This window comes from Lepisma saccharinum, chromosome 4 (assembly GCF_977018435.1).
Source record: "Lepisma saccharinum chromosome 4, izLepSacc3.1, whole genome shotgun sequence".
NCBI lineage: Eukaryota > Metazoa > Arthropoda > Insecta > Zygentoma > Lepismatidae > Lepisma > Lepisma saccharinum.
Genome location: NC_139232.1, coordinates 41,689,189 through 41,707,631, shown reverse-complemented (window position 1 = coordinate 41,707,631; position 18,443 = coordinate 41,689,189). Strand labels below are relative to the sequence as shown.

Below are 18,443 nucleotides of genomic sequence, written 5' to 3'. Positions count from 1 at the left end.
GATTCGAGCCTCAGTGAAAAAACCCAGTAGGTTAACAACACTGTCAAACTACGGCAGTGTTACCAGATGTAAACAAAAAGCAATAAACCCCCCTCATAAAAGGCTACAGTAAAAAACCCACAGTGTCGCCAACTCTGTGCCCCTCAAAATATACATCATAAAAGGCTACGACGACAGCTTTTTTTTTTTGTAAAAGGCTATGGCAAAAATACCAGTAGGTTGGCAACCTTGCTTTATGCACTGTAAAACAAGCCTCAAGCAAGATTGCCAGGTCCTTGCTTTAGGCTAGGTTAGACCAAAAACCTTGGTGATTTTTTCGAGTGAGATGTTGGTAACACTACGAGAAAATAGGGCTTATGCCTTACAAGAGCAAACCATCAAGGCGAGCCCCACCGAGCTTTACTTTCGGGTGTAGTGTTGGCAACACTGCGAGAAAAAGGTTGCCAGCTCCTTGCTTTAGGTTAGGTTAGACCAAAAACTTTGGTGATTTTTTCGGGTAAGAGTTGGCAACACTGCGCCTTACGAGAAAAATCCATTAAGGCGATCGAGCCCCACATGATGATTCGAGCCCCAATTGATGACTGGGTACCCGGACACTAGGTCTACTGATGTTTTATTGAAAACCCAGCTGACTTCAGGCAAACAAACAATACCTGTGGCGACTAATTCCATAAGTAAATTATTAAGCAAGAAAGGGCCGACCCTTCCTTCGGACTTGGCGTTCCCACCCGAAATGCCCATGCTACGCCAAAGTACATGTGATGATATACTAATTAAGCATTTCAACAAGAACTCTATCCTTCTCTCCTTTCTGGGATTTTTCCTTTCACTTTTAAGTTCTTCTGGAAGCCATGACAGAGCTTACCTATCTTCACGACTTCAAGTTTATCCTCATATGGAATCGGAACACAATTATTTTAGTTTACTACACATCATTATAAGCTCATAAAAATATAATTCAAATCCGGTACACACATGAGCTCACTGCAAACAAAAAGCAATTCACACATATGCATAATATATATATTAAAATAAGCTACTCAACACGCAGTCTACGAAGAATAATGACTGTTGCTTCTCCGTAAATCTTATAATGCTTGGAGGCAGAAATGGATCGAAAGGTTTGAATAAGGAGAGAGAGAGAGAGAGAGAGAGAGAGAGAGAGGAATAAGAAAAGTAGAAATAATGAGTCATAGAGGGAAGAGAAGTAGAATTAGAGAAAAATAGAAACAGACATAAGAAGAAGGAAAGAAAGGGGAGGAGAAAAGTAGAATTAAAGAGAAAAAATAGAAACAGGAATAAGACAAGAGAAAGGCCACATCTGTCGTTCGCTCCTGAGCCCGCCAGAACGAGATTCGACGCTGTCTACAATGAAAAAAATTACGACTACATTGGAACTAATAACTGAACAAAGATAATGGAAATCATGTAAACACAGTGAAATTAAATTCACATCATCAAATCAACAGACTCCAGTGAAAAATTATTGGTCAAAAACTTGCATGATTATCATCCACTACGCACTAAAAAAGTCACGGAAAAACAAAATGTTGATCTGAAGTAAAGTTTTCGCCATTGCTCCTCCATATCCCCCCCCCCCACTCCCAAACCGCCTCACCAGTGCCTGATCTACAAATCTTGGGCCCGCCCTCAAAATATTACCAACGGCCTGCTCTACCTACCTTCACACACACTATACAGGGTGTTTCTGCGACCGTGTTACAGACTTGCAGGGATGATGGAAGGGAACAAACGCAACCAAATGAGATAGGGAACCCTGGTCCTGAAATGCCCCAGTCAAAAGTTACAAGCCAAAACCTTCGAAGGGCAGGCAACCACGCAGAACATGGAGGGGAAGCATAAAGTAATTGAAAACAATCCACCGCGCATGCAGTGGAGAAGATGTAACGTCAAACTCGACGTGTGTAGTCTAGAAGCACGCCACAATTTACTGGACCAGTGTACACTGTGTTTCTGAGAGACATCCTCCCCGAGTTATTGGAATATGTCCCACTTCTCGTTCGTCAACACGTGTGGTTTCAGCATGATGGCGCCTCAGTCCACTTCGTAGCTGGTACTCGTGATATTCAGACGCAGACCTTCCCTCAGCGGTGGATAGGGAGAGGCGGACCTCTTACTTGGCCTGCCAGTTCACCTGATCTGACCCACTTGATTTTTTTTTGTGGCGTTATGTCAAAAGTGTTGTCTACGAGACACCTGTGAGTAATGTAGAGGAACTCATTGCAAGAATCCTTGTAGCCTGTGATATGTTCCGAACGGCTCCTGGGATATTAGAGCGGATGCGACAGAGTTTATTGCCACGCTGTCATGCCTGTATCGAGGCAGGGGGGCGTCACTTTGAATAACTGCTCTAATAATGGCTGCAGTTATTACTCACTAAAGCCACTACAGTGATTCTTCTGTGTTTGTTTTCCACTTCCCCAGACATCTTTTATGTTACTCCTCCGTGTTGTGCGTGGTTGCCTGCCCTTCGAGGGTTTTGGCTTCTAATGTTTGACTTGGGCATTTCCGGATCAGGATTCCCTATCTCATTTTGTTGCTTTTCTTCCCTTCCATCATCCCTGCAAGTCTGTAAGACGGTCACAGAAACACCCTGTACATATATTACACATATACAAAATGTATGTGTGTGTGTGTAATTCTTAATCTCATGTTGACAAAGTCACATACAAGGGCCTATAGGGTGATTCAAACGTCCCTTAACACTCCCTATAAAAAGTAAAGGAGTTAGGCTGGGTATCATTGGTCATGATAGATACAGGTTAGGCTTAGGGGGAAACTACATTGGTGTGTTCCAAGCGGACGTCCGCCAGATTGGTGGCCGCCATATTGAATTCAACTCAACATTTTTAAATGAGAAGGGGGTGATGTACTTATGCGCCGATTTCTTCAAAGATTTGGGGGGGAGCAAAACTAAATAAAGCATGAATACGGATTTCTTTCTGTTTGTGGGGAGAGGGGTTAGTTGGGACCTAATACACTTGAGATAACATTTGAAAAATTGTAATTACAATAACTAGCTTTGACAACAAATCATATATATATCAGGGTACATCGAACTTTATTATCTGGACAAAAAAATAATTCACTGTAGTACTGTGATTATGTAATTGTACAACATAATACTCTGCATGTAACTTTTGACAGAGAATTTGATTATCATATTCGGTTTATAATACTTATTCCTACAATCCTTTATAGGAGTTTAATGTCTTCACACATATTTACATAAAAAGGAAGGGCCAAGATAAAATTTTCATCCAGGCGAGGTCTATTTTTGGCACCCCAACTGTCCACCCTGTCGCCCCCCGCCTCAACTTTCTACCCTGATCCCACTACTTTCCACCTTCGGCCAATAAAAAACATGACCCTGTTGTGTATTTACGGTTTTAACGACAATAAATAATAGCCTTGTTTTTTCAATACCTTATTCTCAAAGAACGCGTATATTGTAGGTTGATATCAAAATAACAGCAGTCTCTTAGTTTAAATAAATACATGATTTTGCATTTTCTTGTGTCATTGAGAAGTAAATTCAAATATGTTTTCTCTACACAAATTCAACTGTTTATAAAACAAATATCCACATTCATATAATCAGAAATGAGGATTGGCACTATTAAATCGGGACGCCCTGGTTTAACGTCGTCGAGGGCGGTGCCCAGGGCAATCGCTTGGGTCACCGGCCCTTAAGCCGCTCACACACATACATACACGTATTGTTCTGAACGTTGGTTAAGCATTGGTATAAATATGTAACACTGCAACTTTCAGCCACATCAATGCAGTATGAAGTAGCACACACATGTTTACATGTACATCTAAAAAGATATTAATCCTGATTATATAAAACAGCGGCATATTGAAAACAGAATACTTTCAACTTCTGCTTGACTTTTCGGAATGGAAATAAAGGTGCCCATTTTGCAATGGACTGGCTCATTCAAGAGCATGGAGTCTACAGTATTCCCATGTTTCTTCCTCTTTTCTCACACATATGCATTCATAATAATACCATTCGTTTTCCTTAATTCATTGTCGGTTTGAAAAAGGAAATAGTAAACGAAAAGCACAAGAAAGATATTCAAAATGAGTGATAGTCCCAGATAATTGATTCTGCTCTTTTAAGAACAAAATCCTGTGTAGTTTCCCACCTGTTGTGTCCGAAATTTCTGTGTGCAAAAGTTATGTAGCCTAATATGTTGAAAGTTATACATTGAGCCCTTATGGGGGGGAAGGACGAGAACTGAAGAGGGCCGGGCCCCCCTGGTCTCGCCGGTTTCTGCGCCCATGGTGATGTGATATATATATAACACCTGGAAAATTATACCTTTGTTACAATCATGCAGTCATGACTTTTCCTTGTTACATATAGGTTGAAGAAATCTTCACTACTGCATTTATCGTGAAATTCTAACCTGATTTGATTCTAGTCTGACTGCCCCGCGGGAGACCCTGGGTGGGAGATCTAAGCTCGGAATTTTTCCGGCTTTGTCCACACATAAAGCGTCTCCAGGACCCACCCAGCCTAAAATCAAATGGTACCCGATGGGGGAATAAAGGCGCCCGGAGCGTGGTGCTGATCACATCGAAAATATGTATGAACCTACCCCAACATACCCTAAATGTGCCTTTATGGCACGGTGCTATGTGCACAGGGAACTTTAACTTTACCTTTACCTGTATACTCGTATCTGTACCCCTGAGTAACTACGTTTATTTTTTAAATACGCGAACCCTCTACTATGTCAATGGCTGAGGGGCCCCTAAAGGCTTACTTGTCCCCGGGCCCCCCGTACTGCGGGGTTTTGCGGCTTGTAGATCCGGCACTGGCCGTCACTAAAAAAAATCATTTCAATCGAAATATATCACAATCTATTGTTGAATTCAATGATGTGAAATAAATTTACGTAAGACAGGATAGGATAACCATGTGTGAGATTATCGGTTCGTTCTTCACCATATCATTTTACAAATATCTTAATTGGGAATACTAATACAAAACGTCTTCCAGTCATGCGTCTTCTGGACAGTGTACACAAGAAACTCCCAATACTCTGGTGCCGTTGAAGCAGCCTTTGCAACAATGAAAAATCGTTTTAACCAACAATGGATCGTTCATGCGTGACCCGCTTGAACTACCGCACTAAGCATTCCCATCGGATCAGTGAAATTTTAATTTTCAAGCTACTATGCAGGTTGATGAGAATCGCTCCCTTTATTTTTGTGCTTATTGTTGGAGGAGGTCATAATGGAAACAGTGAAGAGATCCACTAGTGGTAATTCCAACGGAACGGAACTCTGCTGGGAAAAAATTTGGGAGTAAAACGTTGAAGCGGGAGTCGACCTTTTCAATGTACGCCATCGCTTCTAAATCCAATTTGCGTGTCCGTCCTTCAATTTAGCAAACTCTAACGAACAGTCTGACACGTAAATTTCTGTGGCTAGATATTAATCCTTGGTACAGTTCTCAATTTTTTGTAAACTGGGGGAAATATATGGTAGAAAAGTCCATTAAAAAAATCACTGCTTATACATGGTTCTACTAAATCCATTTTTATGAAACTAGAATTTACAAACAATATATGTACATTATTCGTAATAATCTTTATTAATTCGCAATGCTAACTTTTATTTGAAAGGCCAGGTGTCAGTCTCAAGTGTCGATTTTACGACAAACCTTAGTTTATAATGAAAACGAAAAATTAAGGCCGTCATATTTTCAGAGCGTAAAATCTAAATTATTTTCGGAAACTCACTAACAAACAAAAAGATCGAGATGTAACATATTCGAGATATAGGACAATTGGGGGAGGGGCTAAACTCGTAACCAGATCCTTACTCCGCTCCCAATGTTGGAAATTATTTCATTCATACTTTTGTCCTTCACTGTTGAAGATACTTCTGTAAAAATATCCACGAACTGTGAAATCATGAATACTTCGGAGGCTAAAGTCAGAATTTAAAAATTATATATACATTTTATATGAAATGGTTTTGGAACTTATTGGTAAATGGTAATTATAGGTAATTAGTGATTTTAAGCATTGTAGGTATCGGCCGAATATTGGAAAATTGCGGTCACAAGTTGTATTTTACCCTGTAACGTTTGAATGGACTAATTGATTTTAATTTTTCTTTCTTCTTTTCTTTTGAAGTTATTTCTCAGGCAAAATTTTCTTGTCATTACAAAATTTTCTCTACACTGTACAGGTTCTACATAATTTTAAAAACATTAAAATATTATGCTGAAAAAGGATTCCTCCATTCATTAGCTTCTTGCTCGGTTGAATTTGGTGTTTTTAAGTCCACTTTATGGACAGTAAGGCTAATCGGGACTGGACCTACGGTTTAAAGTGGGATTCGAACCACTGTGCCATGTGCCTCCACCGGGTATCGAACCCCGGAATCTTTGATTACAAGGCGACGACAATACCACTGCGCCATCGGGGAGGCCCCGTTATTAGATTATCCAATAATGTGTACACAATTTGTGACACATCGTTATGAACCTTACTATGTACGACGATAAACACACAAGTTGTTCGCACCTCACGAGTTGCACGTTAAAGGTTCATAATGAGGCAAGTGTAACAAATTACAATGGGTAAGGGCCTAGGAATTTAAAGGCAGAAAAGTGATATTGTGATGTTTACATTTTCATTTTGTTCATCAATTTTCAAATAAACTTCAGGTCAAAATACAACTTACAGAAATGTTGTTACAACGTCTTGAAAGATTAGGTCTAACCATTCCTTCATGACGCCTCCAATCCAAGTTGACCATATTCCCTCACCTTCATAAATTCATCATCCATCAAACATTTATGTTTTTGTTTGCTGCTTTTTTGTTCTTCATTTCTTCAACTCCTCCTCATTCTACAAGGTGCAACTACCACCATTAACTCCTATTGTGATTTGTGCAGACCTTTCTACCGGTTTCCTTCTTTCGAGTCTTAGAGAATAGGATAATTTGCAGGGAAAATTGGTCTCCAAGATCACTTGATTTAAATCACCATATTTCATAACTATTCTACACAATAATTCTAAAATGTACTAATTTTGCTATGAGTTAATGGAATTTTTTAAACAATTTGTTCTTTGTATTGTGACTACAAAGGGTCTGTTTCGTTGCAGGTACTGGGCAGTAACAGACATCGACTACATCCACCAAAGAAATCCGAAGAGAATCGGCCTGATGATCCTGATAGTCTGGTTGGTGGCCTTATTCGTATCCATAGCGCCGATGTTCGGTTGGAAGGACCCGAAGTGGGAAGAGAGGGTGTCGGTCAACATGACCTGCCTGGTCAGCCAGGACGTCAGCTACCAGATCTTCGCGACGATGTCCTCCTTCTACGTTCCCCTGGCCTTCATCCTCTTCCTCTACTGGAGGATATTCCAGACGGCGAGGAAGAGAATAAGAAGAAGAATCGGTGCCAATCCGAAGAACGTCACCACGAGGCCTCCACCGACGGTGTCGGAGACCACCGCATTCACCACGGTCTCCTCCACTAACACCAGCCCCGAAAAGACATCCTTCGCCAACGGGCTGTCCCCGGATCCGCCGACGATGGACTGCACGAGCGGGGTTCCCGGACATCACTCCGGACATCCGACGCACATCAAAAGGAAATCCAAGGACGCCGCCGATTCCAAACGGGAGAGAAAGGCCGCAAAGACCTTAGCCATAATAACAGGCGTGTTTGTGATATGTTGGTTACCGTTCTTCGTGATGGCCCTCCTGTTACCACACTACAGCGAGGAATACTTCAGCCCGTACATGATAGCCTTCTTCCTGTGGTTAGGCTACTTCAATAGCACTTTGAACCCCATAATATACACAATATTCAGTCCGGAGTTCCGCCACGCTTTCAAGAGGATCTTGTGCGGACGTAGAGGTGCTAGAAAACGAAACAGACGCTTCGGGGTGAGGTACATGCAGTGATTGTTGACCCAACCTCTTGCAATACCAATTCCCTTTGGTGTGGACTCATCCCGTATCCGCAATATTGCCGCTCCGAAATCCCCCTTGGAACATACGAGAACACGTCGTGTCTGTGTTTCAACCAATTAAAATTTATATATTTTTGATCTGGTGCTAAGTACAGATATATATTTTTAAATGAATCGAGGCGAACTTGTGCATATTTTCGCCGACGGAGGCGAAAGATACAGTGAAAGTGACGTGGTTAAACTGTGATTTACAATCAAGAATAGAAGTGTATATTTTTTAATTATGGAAATGCGTAGTTGTAGATCGACTGGTTTTGGTTCCAAAATCCCTGCATAGCACAGTATAAACAAATACATAAAGAGAGCAATTGTTTTTCTAACTAGAAAAAGCTACAACAATACCACTGTTAAAAATCAAAAGATATGTATAATATATACATGTTACACAACTATATACACATATATATTTTTGGTCCTGATTGTAATCGTGAATACTAGTTTTCCAAGACATTTGTACAAGACTTTCTGCTTATGTCGTATCTCTTTTGAGTATCTTGACATATCGACTCGCTGGTATGGTTACTGCATATTACTGAGCCCTAAATATGCAGTATGTTTACCAGGCAACGGTCTGATATGTTTGTGTAACGGTGCAAGAAGTGGATTTCGATTGTTGCATCTGCAAGAATGGGAAATGTGATGAATTTTTACGTCATTGTTCTTCCCGATCTTTTGAAATTTTGTGTCATTGCAAAATATTGACTTCAATAAATTCCGAAGTGAAATCCATGCTTTCTTTTATGATTGTATATATATCTCATTCTTTCAGTACATTCCAGGCTATGTTATGCTAGAGAATTTTCTTCGTCATATAAAATTAACTTTTCAAAGGCAATATGTCGGACTTCCACCATGACAGGTGTGCCCACAGGGTAGATTAAGCCGCAGGTTGCGCCATCGAGATCCTTTGGGTGATTTTTACCTTCAAATAATATAAAATTCAACATTTATATATATTTCCAAAATATATATAAAAGTTGTACACCTTAAATGCACCATACTTAATCCATTAGATGAAGAAAAGAAAGTGTTCAAGGGTATTATCGAATGGGGGCTAAATATCCAACTCTTACATATTATGCCTTAATTGACACGTGGGTTCTGGGGGGTTCTGAATTAAACTTTGGGGGGAACAGTATCCAATTATAGGTCTTAGATTATGGCGGATATTTTAGTTAGAGGGTTTGATTTGATTTGGTTAATTTGCGAAGATTGGGATGAGTGATGACAAGATGAAATTGATGAATAGACGTCACAAACGTACATACCCAAGTCAGGATTCGAACCCGTCCCGGGCGTCGCAGCGCGATGTGCTAACCACTCCGTCACGGGGGCTGACTTTAGTTAGAGGGGATTGAGCATTAAATTGAGGGGGTATGCAATTCTTGTGTATTCCATTGTCTTTTACTGTTGTGGAAATTCAGGTGTGGAGACTGAGAATTATTTTTGGAGGAGGCAATATCCACTCTTCATTATCAACAGTATGTCTAAAATTGGTATGGAAATATTTGTGGTAGGATTGAGTATTAAATTTAAAGGGGGAGATAGAAGCTCTTGATTAAGTGTTAAACCTTAGATTGTCAAGGGATTTCTGTAGTGGAGAGAGAGAGTTCGAACAATATATTTTGGAGATGTTTTTGAACCGGAACGTGCCAAAAGAGAAGCTGGAAAAGACTAAATGTCTCGGGATCCTAAGAAAGTACTGACACCCCATTAAATTAATATTATTGAAAGCCTGCAAAAAAATAGATGTAAAAATTTTCTCGCTTCGCTCGCAATAATGTGTTACGTGAGTGCGTGAGTGCGTGTTTCGCGCATTACTTAAGTGAATGTGAAGTTTTATACTATAACTGCATTACAAGACATAATTGATATTCTGGGTGTCAATTTATAACATCACTTCTTAAGATATATTGTTTTGTTTAGAATTCTGCTTAATTTAAAGCAGGTACATCATTTGAAACAAAAATATATCGAATCCGCATTTCCAACTTCATCTTACAGGAAAATTTAACAAGTTACATTTGCACTGAAGACACAATCAACTTAATTATTGTTATGAGTTACTAAAATATATTTACCCCAACAAAACGTGGGCGGGGGGTGAGTTCTTTGAAAGAAAAAAACGTATTATGTTATTGCCCTAAACTTAAGAATTTCTAGCTAGGGTTCCGTAATGTCTCGCGAAACAGAATCGGCCATGCGGCTGGAGCATGTTATTTGATTTGCCAAGGTTGACTTTTTTCTATCTTTATCTTAAGTTGTGGAACAATTTGTGTTATATACTCAAATTGTGAGTTTTATAAACCCACTCACAAACACTATTTATATGCATAGTTACATAATTTAATTTACTACATTTAACCAATCAATGTGCTAGCTTTAAGTTTTTTTTTCGAAAATCGAACAATAAAAGATATGGCAGTTTAACATGGCATTTCATTCAAATAAACAAAATTTGTCATGTATTCAACAAAAATATTTTGTAGGGATTATGATGAACGATTTTAGGGGTGGTCTTGAGTGATGGGCATCTTTTTTATGGATGAGGGGCAGATCAAGTGTGTTCAGTAAAGCTGAGAGAAAAGTTACTTTCGGTAGACACGCTGTTGTAATTAAATTCTCTGTGGGGATTACGATGTGGTTTGAGGACACGAATGATATGATTTTGTGGGGGGGCACATGATATGATTTGGGGGACGCATGACATGATTTGGGGGGTGATTGCGCCATTGGCCTTGGGGGGGATGGGTACCCCTGCACAATGGCAACATGGATGCGATCTGTGAACAGTTTCATTCATTTCATTGAACACATTAATAATATGAGCATTCTGCACACACATATTTCTAGAAATAAAAAAAAAGCTGAAATTGGCAACTAGTAGTTTAGTCCACCTACAGTTTAGATTTACAAACGAACCACTATGCAACGTGAAGGAATCAATCACAGTGCTTCCTGATTACAAGGCGACAGCGTTAGTCACTGTACTATAAAGAAGATAAGAAATGAAGCCCAATACTTGAATCTGGTTCTCCGTGAGTGGACCAATCCACGTGCGGTTTCTGATTAGGAGACTTACTGAATAATCTAAATTTCATGAATTTTTCTGTACAATATGGTAAAATTTTAAAAAAATGTTATGTAAAAAAAGAGAAATGCGTGAAGTTCAGATTTTAAAAATGCACACACACACACGCTGCTTGATACACATAAGCTTGATTCCCCTTTCGTAATAAAAATGCATCACATTAGAAGTTTCGACAAGCTACGAACAAAGGAGAAAAAAAATAATAATGCATAAAAAATGCATAAATTAAATTGGTGCCTTGTACTCCTTCTACGTGTTTACAAATAAGCGGCTCGGGAGTAAAACTTGATAACCCACGCTCCGTTCAAATTTGAATTAACGTTGGATTCAGTTGCTGCACAGTCTCCAGTTGCTGTACAATATTGAATGAAGTTCCTTCAGTAACGTTAACGGTCAGAAACACACCGGGACTTCTGGGTAACCAATAAGCCACAAGGTAATGGACGAACTTTCACCAGCGTTTTTCATATATTTGTGGATTATCACCTATTTACTCCAGAGCCGCTCAAATGGAAAATTTGCAATAAATACGTGTGGAGATTTCAGTGTAATAATGCAAATACAAACAGTTCTACAGTCTACTACTTTCTCATTTGGCACGCTAATACTAATGAACGCGAGCACTTTCCTAGCCTTTATCCTCTTCATTTCAATTAACTTTACGTAACCTGGATTCCTGGAAAAAGTACAGGTGCATGAAGGCACTGCATGAATTTCAAAGTTCCTAGAAGGTAATGTTGAACAGAAACCAATTAGCCATTCGTTCCCCCTCATTCACATCTACCCACTCCCTTCACTCTCGTAAGCTTTGCGTACGTTTCAAGGAACCGTGACGTAATGCAGATATACACTGCAGAACCTTCATTTCTCAGATGGTTGTTCCTTTTGTAACTTTAGTACTCATGCTGCAGACGACCCAAGCTTGAATGAAGTGTACAAAGTTTTGCGTAACAAACAGGCTCCTTACGTCGTCATCAGAACTGGATGGATTGGATTTCAAAGGCACAATACTTCCAGCCTAGCTGCAGGAACGTTCCTAATTACCTGTTCTTGGTTGGAATGAATAAGGTGGGTCCGATTACCGTTTGCAAATATCTTCGGAACGTTACATGATTTTGTTAGTGAATAATAAATTCCAGTGGAGGCTCGTGGTTCGGAATTTTGGTGGTTGCAGCTAATATATATGTATATATATTATTTATTTATATATAATTTTATTTTTTATATATTTATAATGTAATTATATATATTCATAATTGTATATGTATTTATATTCGGGCTGAGCCGATGTCGATGTATCGGTATCGTAAAGTATCGGTTGTATTTTGTTCACTGGTACAAGACCTTTCGCAGGATCCGCAAAATGCCATGTGATACTTTCGAGGTGGTATAATTAATAATTATCATGCAAAATTTGAAGTTTCCTTTTGTTCGGCAACAATATTGTGCAGAATTATGTTTTTTTGTGTTACTGTACTGTAATGTTCAGATTCAACTGTGGAATATTTTGAAGGAAAACTCTAATCAATCGATGCTTCTAATTGGGCTTACCCAATAATATTAATCAGTATTTTGAACAATTTTTAATTTGCTGAAATTTTCAAGCATTGGTATCGGTATCGGTTGGAACACGACTTAACAACAGTACACTAAATATCGCAACTATAACAATAGACAATTAGTCCCAGCGCTCACGCTACAACATCAGGGAAGATAACTAGCACTCCTCTTGTATACGATAAGTTATATTTTAAAGTGAATTTGGATTGGTGATTGGTGGTAAGGTTAGTAAATTAGGTTAAAATTCTCCCCAAAAGAAAATATTTATCTTTGCCTAACGTGGACATTTTGTCTGTTGTTCTACGACATGGGACAGTAAGACCTTGTCTACTGCCCTCACGCTGAATGCTCTCTAACGGCGTAAAAAAATAACCATGATCCCAGCGTTTCCTGCCGGTCCGTCGTGAAGTCTTCTTCCCTGTCTACGCCTGGTGGATGGGTGACCTTGGTTTGTTGCACAGTCTCTACAACGAGAAGTCGGCTTAGGCGCTAGGATAGGAACAACGGCGTTGAACCTCGATCCAATACTACTCGCTGTAGAGATCAGGCCGTTGCTTCGGCGCTGCAACGTAGACCTGTACGTCTACTCATATACTGTGAAATCTCGCAGGTTGCTTTCTTCTTTTTAACGGATCATAATGGAATTAGCTTTTTTGAAGGAATCAAGGATAAAATTATTTGTTTACGTTCAATACTTTTAATAGGAAAGCAATGGAAAAAATACTAACCAAAAGCATGAAATTTCATAGTAAAATATCCGGCCGTTGTGCAATACTGCAACAATATCAGTAACCGCCCCTGGGTAAATTCCAACCACGAACAGGTAATTAGGAACGTTCCTGCTGTAACTTATTATTTTTTCCATATTTGAAAAAGAATAGTGCATATATTATTCAGATGCATTCTTAATTTTGATTTCTGTTATTTAGCGTCCCTTTTATTCCACTTTTGGTTAATGAGTGATGATATGAAGAAATTGCTGAATGGACACTCACAAAGAACATCCATGCTCAGGCCGGGATTCGAACCCTGGATCTCTGGTGTCTTAGTTCGCTGTGCTAACGACTCCGCCACAGAGGTCAACTAACATGCAATCAAATGTTAGTATATTTTATGACATCACTGTTGAGGAAATAGTATGTTTACAATGGAATTTGTGCAAAAAATAATTAGATTTATCTCTATTTATTTGAAGATTTTCTGTACGTTTTAATACATCCTTAGTTACTATCTGCCACCATGCATGTGTCTCTTTATATTTTCCTGTTTCTTTTCTCCTAGTCCATGCTTCCTTTAAGCTTGTCGCCAACTTTTCCACTCCGAAAAGCCGTGTGGAACATTCCACACGACTTTCGAAGAGGGTGCTCCCCTACAGTGGGCCACAACGAACCACCGTGTGTTGGGGAATTATGGCATTTACCTTTCGTTTACTACGAATGCCAGAAATACACCAAGATGTTTGAATTAACACGATAGTGCATTTGGAGACGAGACGAACGGATAAAATATTCTCTAGAACCTTCGGAATTCAGGCATGTTTCGGCCCAGTGCGCGGAAATTCCTTCCCCAGGGCGCTTTAGTCTGTAATAAGCTGGTTGGTTGATTTGTTTAACTCCACATTATGCACAGTAAGGCTAATCGGGACTGGACCGTTTATAGTGGCATCCGAACCACTAGTATGTACCTCCACCCCGGGTATCGAACCCGAAACCCCTTGATTACAGGTGACAACGGTACCTCTGCACCATCGGGGAGGCCCTTAGTGCATTCTTTCATTTTACAATTTATTTGCCCTGCAATTTTTAGAAGGTTTCATCTCTTATGTATTTCCTTTATTTCTGTGTGATTCAGTTTTGCGAATTAAATTTACACTTGGTGGGCGGTAATCAATTACTGGATCAAGATTCGAACATGTAATGGATTATTGGTAGGGATATCTACTTTCATTTTTGGAGCTATATATCATCAATATTGCTGGTTCGGCGACAGAGGGCGTTGAGTAGCTGATGCACGATCTCGCCATCAAAGGTTCCAGGTTCTAGTCTCGAGCTGGGGTTGGGTGTTCCTTTGTGATTATCATTTCAGAAATTTAATTTTATCTTAATTAATCTTATCGTCGCAAATGAGCTAAAGGGGCATAAGAAAGTCATGTACAAACACAACTATAGGTCTTTTCCAGTGTTACGGCGGGCACCCTACATGCTGGCAAGGGACGTGGGGAGTGGGAAACCGACCAATCCAGCACGATAAGAAACGCAGCAGCCTGTAGAACGAGGTGCACGTGGTAGTTCCTCCCCTCGACGTCGTAACTCTCGGCGCCACCGCTGTTGACTGGTTGATCTGCTGCACATCCCGGCTCCCCACTTCCCTTGCCAGCAAATAGAGCGTCCGCTGTAAGAGTAGAAAAGACTTATAGTCTTTTTCTCGTTTCACAATAAATTTAGCTGTCCTTTGCATACAGCTAATATTTGCAGCACAAATTCACTACATCTTTGCACATGAACTTCAGAAAACATTTAATCAATCCTGGCTTATGACAGAATAGCTCTTGCATAAGGTAAGAATTTAATGTAAGAATTGAATCCTTTTAAAGGTGTAGACCTCAGGTACACAAGGTTTTTGAGTCACGGAGCACTTCTCAGGGGAGAAATTCGTCACGGAGACCATTCGTCGTCATCATATCAAAGGTACGTATGTGCAATTTTTGGCTATTTCTAACTAACTGTATTTTCACGTTATGGTCCATATGTTATCGCATGAACAACACGAATATTTTTTTTTGAATTACAATCAGCTTATTTGATCTAAACTTAATTTTCCCATTGAAACTCATTCAAAATTAGATTTTTAAACAGCATTTTCTCAAAATATCAATTTTGCATATACTTATCTTTGCGTAAGAGGGACGATATTTTCACCAAGCACCTACGTAGCAAGGTGCTAAACCGTATGACAGCAGTGTTAACGATAGAATCTATTTTTTACGCATTTGGGCAAGTTTGGCATAAAGTTTCATTTCTTTCGAAATGTTATTTTCCCCACTAACTTCAGAGAAATATGGAACTTCAAAACAATTTACTCATGAGATGCACTGCTTCACAACACACTGCACAACCAAGGTAGTAGCCTAGTTTTTATCCGACACTTGGCTGTACACAGTTCGTGGTCAAAGAAATTCACAATTTCGAGATCTTTTTTTCCATGTATTTTCGTTTATATTTCTTCCCTATCTGTTTTCGGAACACAATTTGGGAAGCACTGGCGTAGTCTTTTACGTGTTTTGAACGTGTTGCACTAACATTTTCAGCGCAATATGCTAAACCAAAAACAATCGGTTAAAATATGGTTAAGTATTTCTTCATAATAACCTGTTACATGCATATTGCAAGTTCCACAGTAGTCAGATGTGTTGTCTGTCTGTCCACCATTGGACAGATGGCGTATGAAAGAATAAAATAATGCTTTCGTCATAAATAACAACTAAAGATCTCAGAGGGACATTAGTGGAACAATTTGACTCTTAGGGTATGTATCAAGGGCGCCCGCAGGAAGGGGCCAGGGGGTCATTTGCCCCCCCCCCCCGAGATTTCTGGAAGGAGTTAATGTAATCCGAATTGTGAAATTGTAGAGATATTTTATAACAAAAGAAAAATCTGTGGATTACAGGCCGTGAATTACAGCAACTATTATTATTATTATTATTATTAGTATTATTATATTACAGTACCCTTCAGCACATGAAAACATGTGCAGAGATACCATGAAGGACAGTAGATTAAGTGCTGTCTGTCTTTGATTGATTATCTGTACATTGTAAAAAAGTACAAGAACCAAAAGAACTGTTCATCAACAAAGTGATAGGCTAAATGTTTATTGAAAGGAAGAAATGCGAATCCACTTTCTATCTAAATAGTAGACTCGAGTCTGAACTTGTATACAATGTCAAAGTATTTTTAATTCAATTTGAATTTTATTATCTGTAAAGTAGTAGTAGTAGTAACTAATAATAATAATAATTCAATTTTTGAACTGATTCAACATTTTGAAGGTGACTGGTGGCTGTCAGAAACCATAATTCATTAGCTTATTCAAGAATAGGACGAACTATCGTTTTATACAGGTATATTAAGGTATCTCCTTTTTGAAAAAACTTTGCATGAGAAAAATATATAACCAAGCATCTTCTTTGCTCTTTTGCAAATTTCTGAAATGTGCTCATCAAATATGAGAGAGGAGTTTATTAATATTCCTAAGTCTTTATGACTGTCGCACACTTGGATTTTATTTTGATAAATATACATTGGAGACTATGTAATGAACATTCTTAGTTGACTTCTTTTTTAGAAAGATTTGTGAAAAGCTCATTAAAAGCATTAGCAAAATCATATTCATTGAATAGTACATCATTATCATAAATAATTCCAGTGATAATATTTTCTCTCCTCTATCTATTAAAGTGATACCAAAAAGCATTCTTGTCATCATTAACATTTTTTTATAAGGAGAAATAGTATTGTTCCTTTTATATTCCTTTTTAACATTTTTCCTTAATTGGGAATAAGTACTGCAATATTCACATTTATTTGTAAGTTTAAATTTATCGTGATATCTCCTCTTTTTATTGATCATTCCCTTTAGTTTCCTTGTCATCCAAGGAAGTTGACTGTTTGTTCTTTTAACTTTTGAAGGAATATTGTTCTTTAATATTGTATACACATTTCTAGTCAGATCATTAACAGATTGCTGTACATCATTAGATATTTAAACCATATATGGTAAATGTAACAATTCATTATAGACATTCACATAATTACCTCTAGCAAAATTAGGAGACCTGTAAATATTATTTTCCCTTGTATCTGTATTGTCTTTTTTTTAGACCTATCGAATTCAAAATAAAATGAGAACGGTGGATGAAACTTATCAATCTTAGATAAAGGTTGTTCATTAAAACTAATGTTACAAGTGGAAATATTAGTGAGTAAAAGGTTTAAAACATTAAAAGGCAGTGAAGGGTTATACAATACATTGCGCTGAACTAGTTGAAAGTGTTGCGATTTCAACATTTTTTTCAGCCTTCCTTTTAACATAATAATTAGATCAATACAAATTTCCAGTAGCCCAGTCAATTCCACCAGCATTAAAATCTCCAACTAAAATTATTTTATTGTGTTTCATTAACATCTCTTGAACTACCCAATCAAAGTAGTTTGCAAACAAGTCACAGTTTAAATCAGGTGGCAAATAATGCAAATATGCTTTGGTCAGAATTATTAGACAGTAATTTTACCCAGATTACATCTAATTCTGTAAAAGGTGATTCCAAAATCATAAATTGAACCTTGTTTTTAATAAATGAAAGACAACCACCACCACCACATTTCTTCTTTTTTACAATATAAATAATAATAATAATAAAACGTTTCTATGACTATGGCCCCCCTGAGAAAAAATCGTGCGGACGCCTTTAGTCTGTATTCTTATTATTCGCACTGTAGTGTGCCTACATCCCACTATTATCTACCATGTAAAAAAAAATATAAAGGCTGTGAATATGTTTGGACCAAGTTTGATCATTTAATTAAAGGAGACCTTTTTAAATTTGTTTCGTATTTGCAAATTCCTTCCTATTTCTTACAAGTTGGCTTTGAACGCAATTTGGCGTTCCACATACAAAAAACTTATCTCAATCTTCATTACAAATAGACGCACACGTAATCACGTACTGAGTGGTCACCATTAAAGTTCCCTACTCAGAT

The 18,443-nt window shown here is 38.4% G+C and overlaps 1 protein-coding gene across 1 annotated transcript in view; it reads left to right on the top strand.

Moving 5' to 3' along the window:
* Positions 1 to 8,676, top strand: part of LOC145987134 (5-hydroxytryptamine receptor-like) — a 488,137-nt gene extending 479,461 nt beyond the window's left edge. The window contains exon 3 of the mRNA XM_083121632.1: positions 7,158 to 8,676. Coding sequence (XP_082977758.1) covers positions 7,158 to 7,965 — 808 coding nt within the window. The 3' untranslated portion in view covers positions 7,966 to 8,676. The remainder of the gene's footprint in view (positions 1 to 7,157) is intronic.
* The last annotated feature ends 9,767 nt before the right edge of the window (positions 8,677 to 18,443 follow it).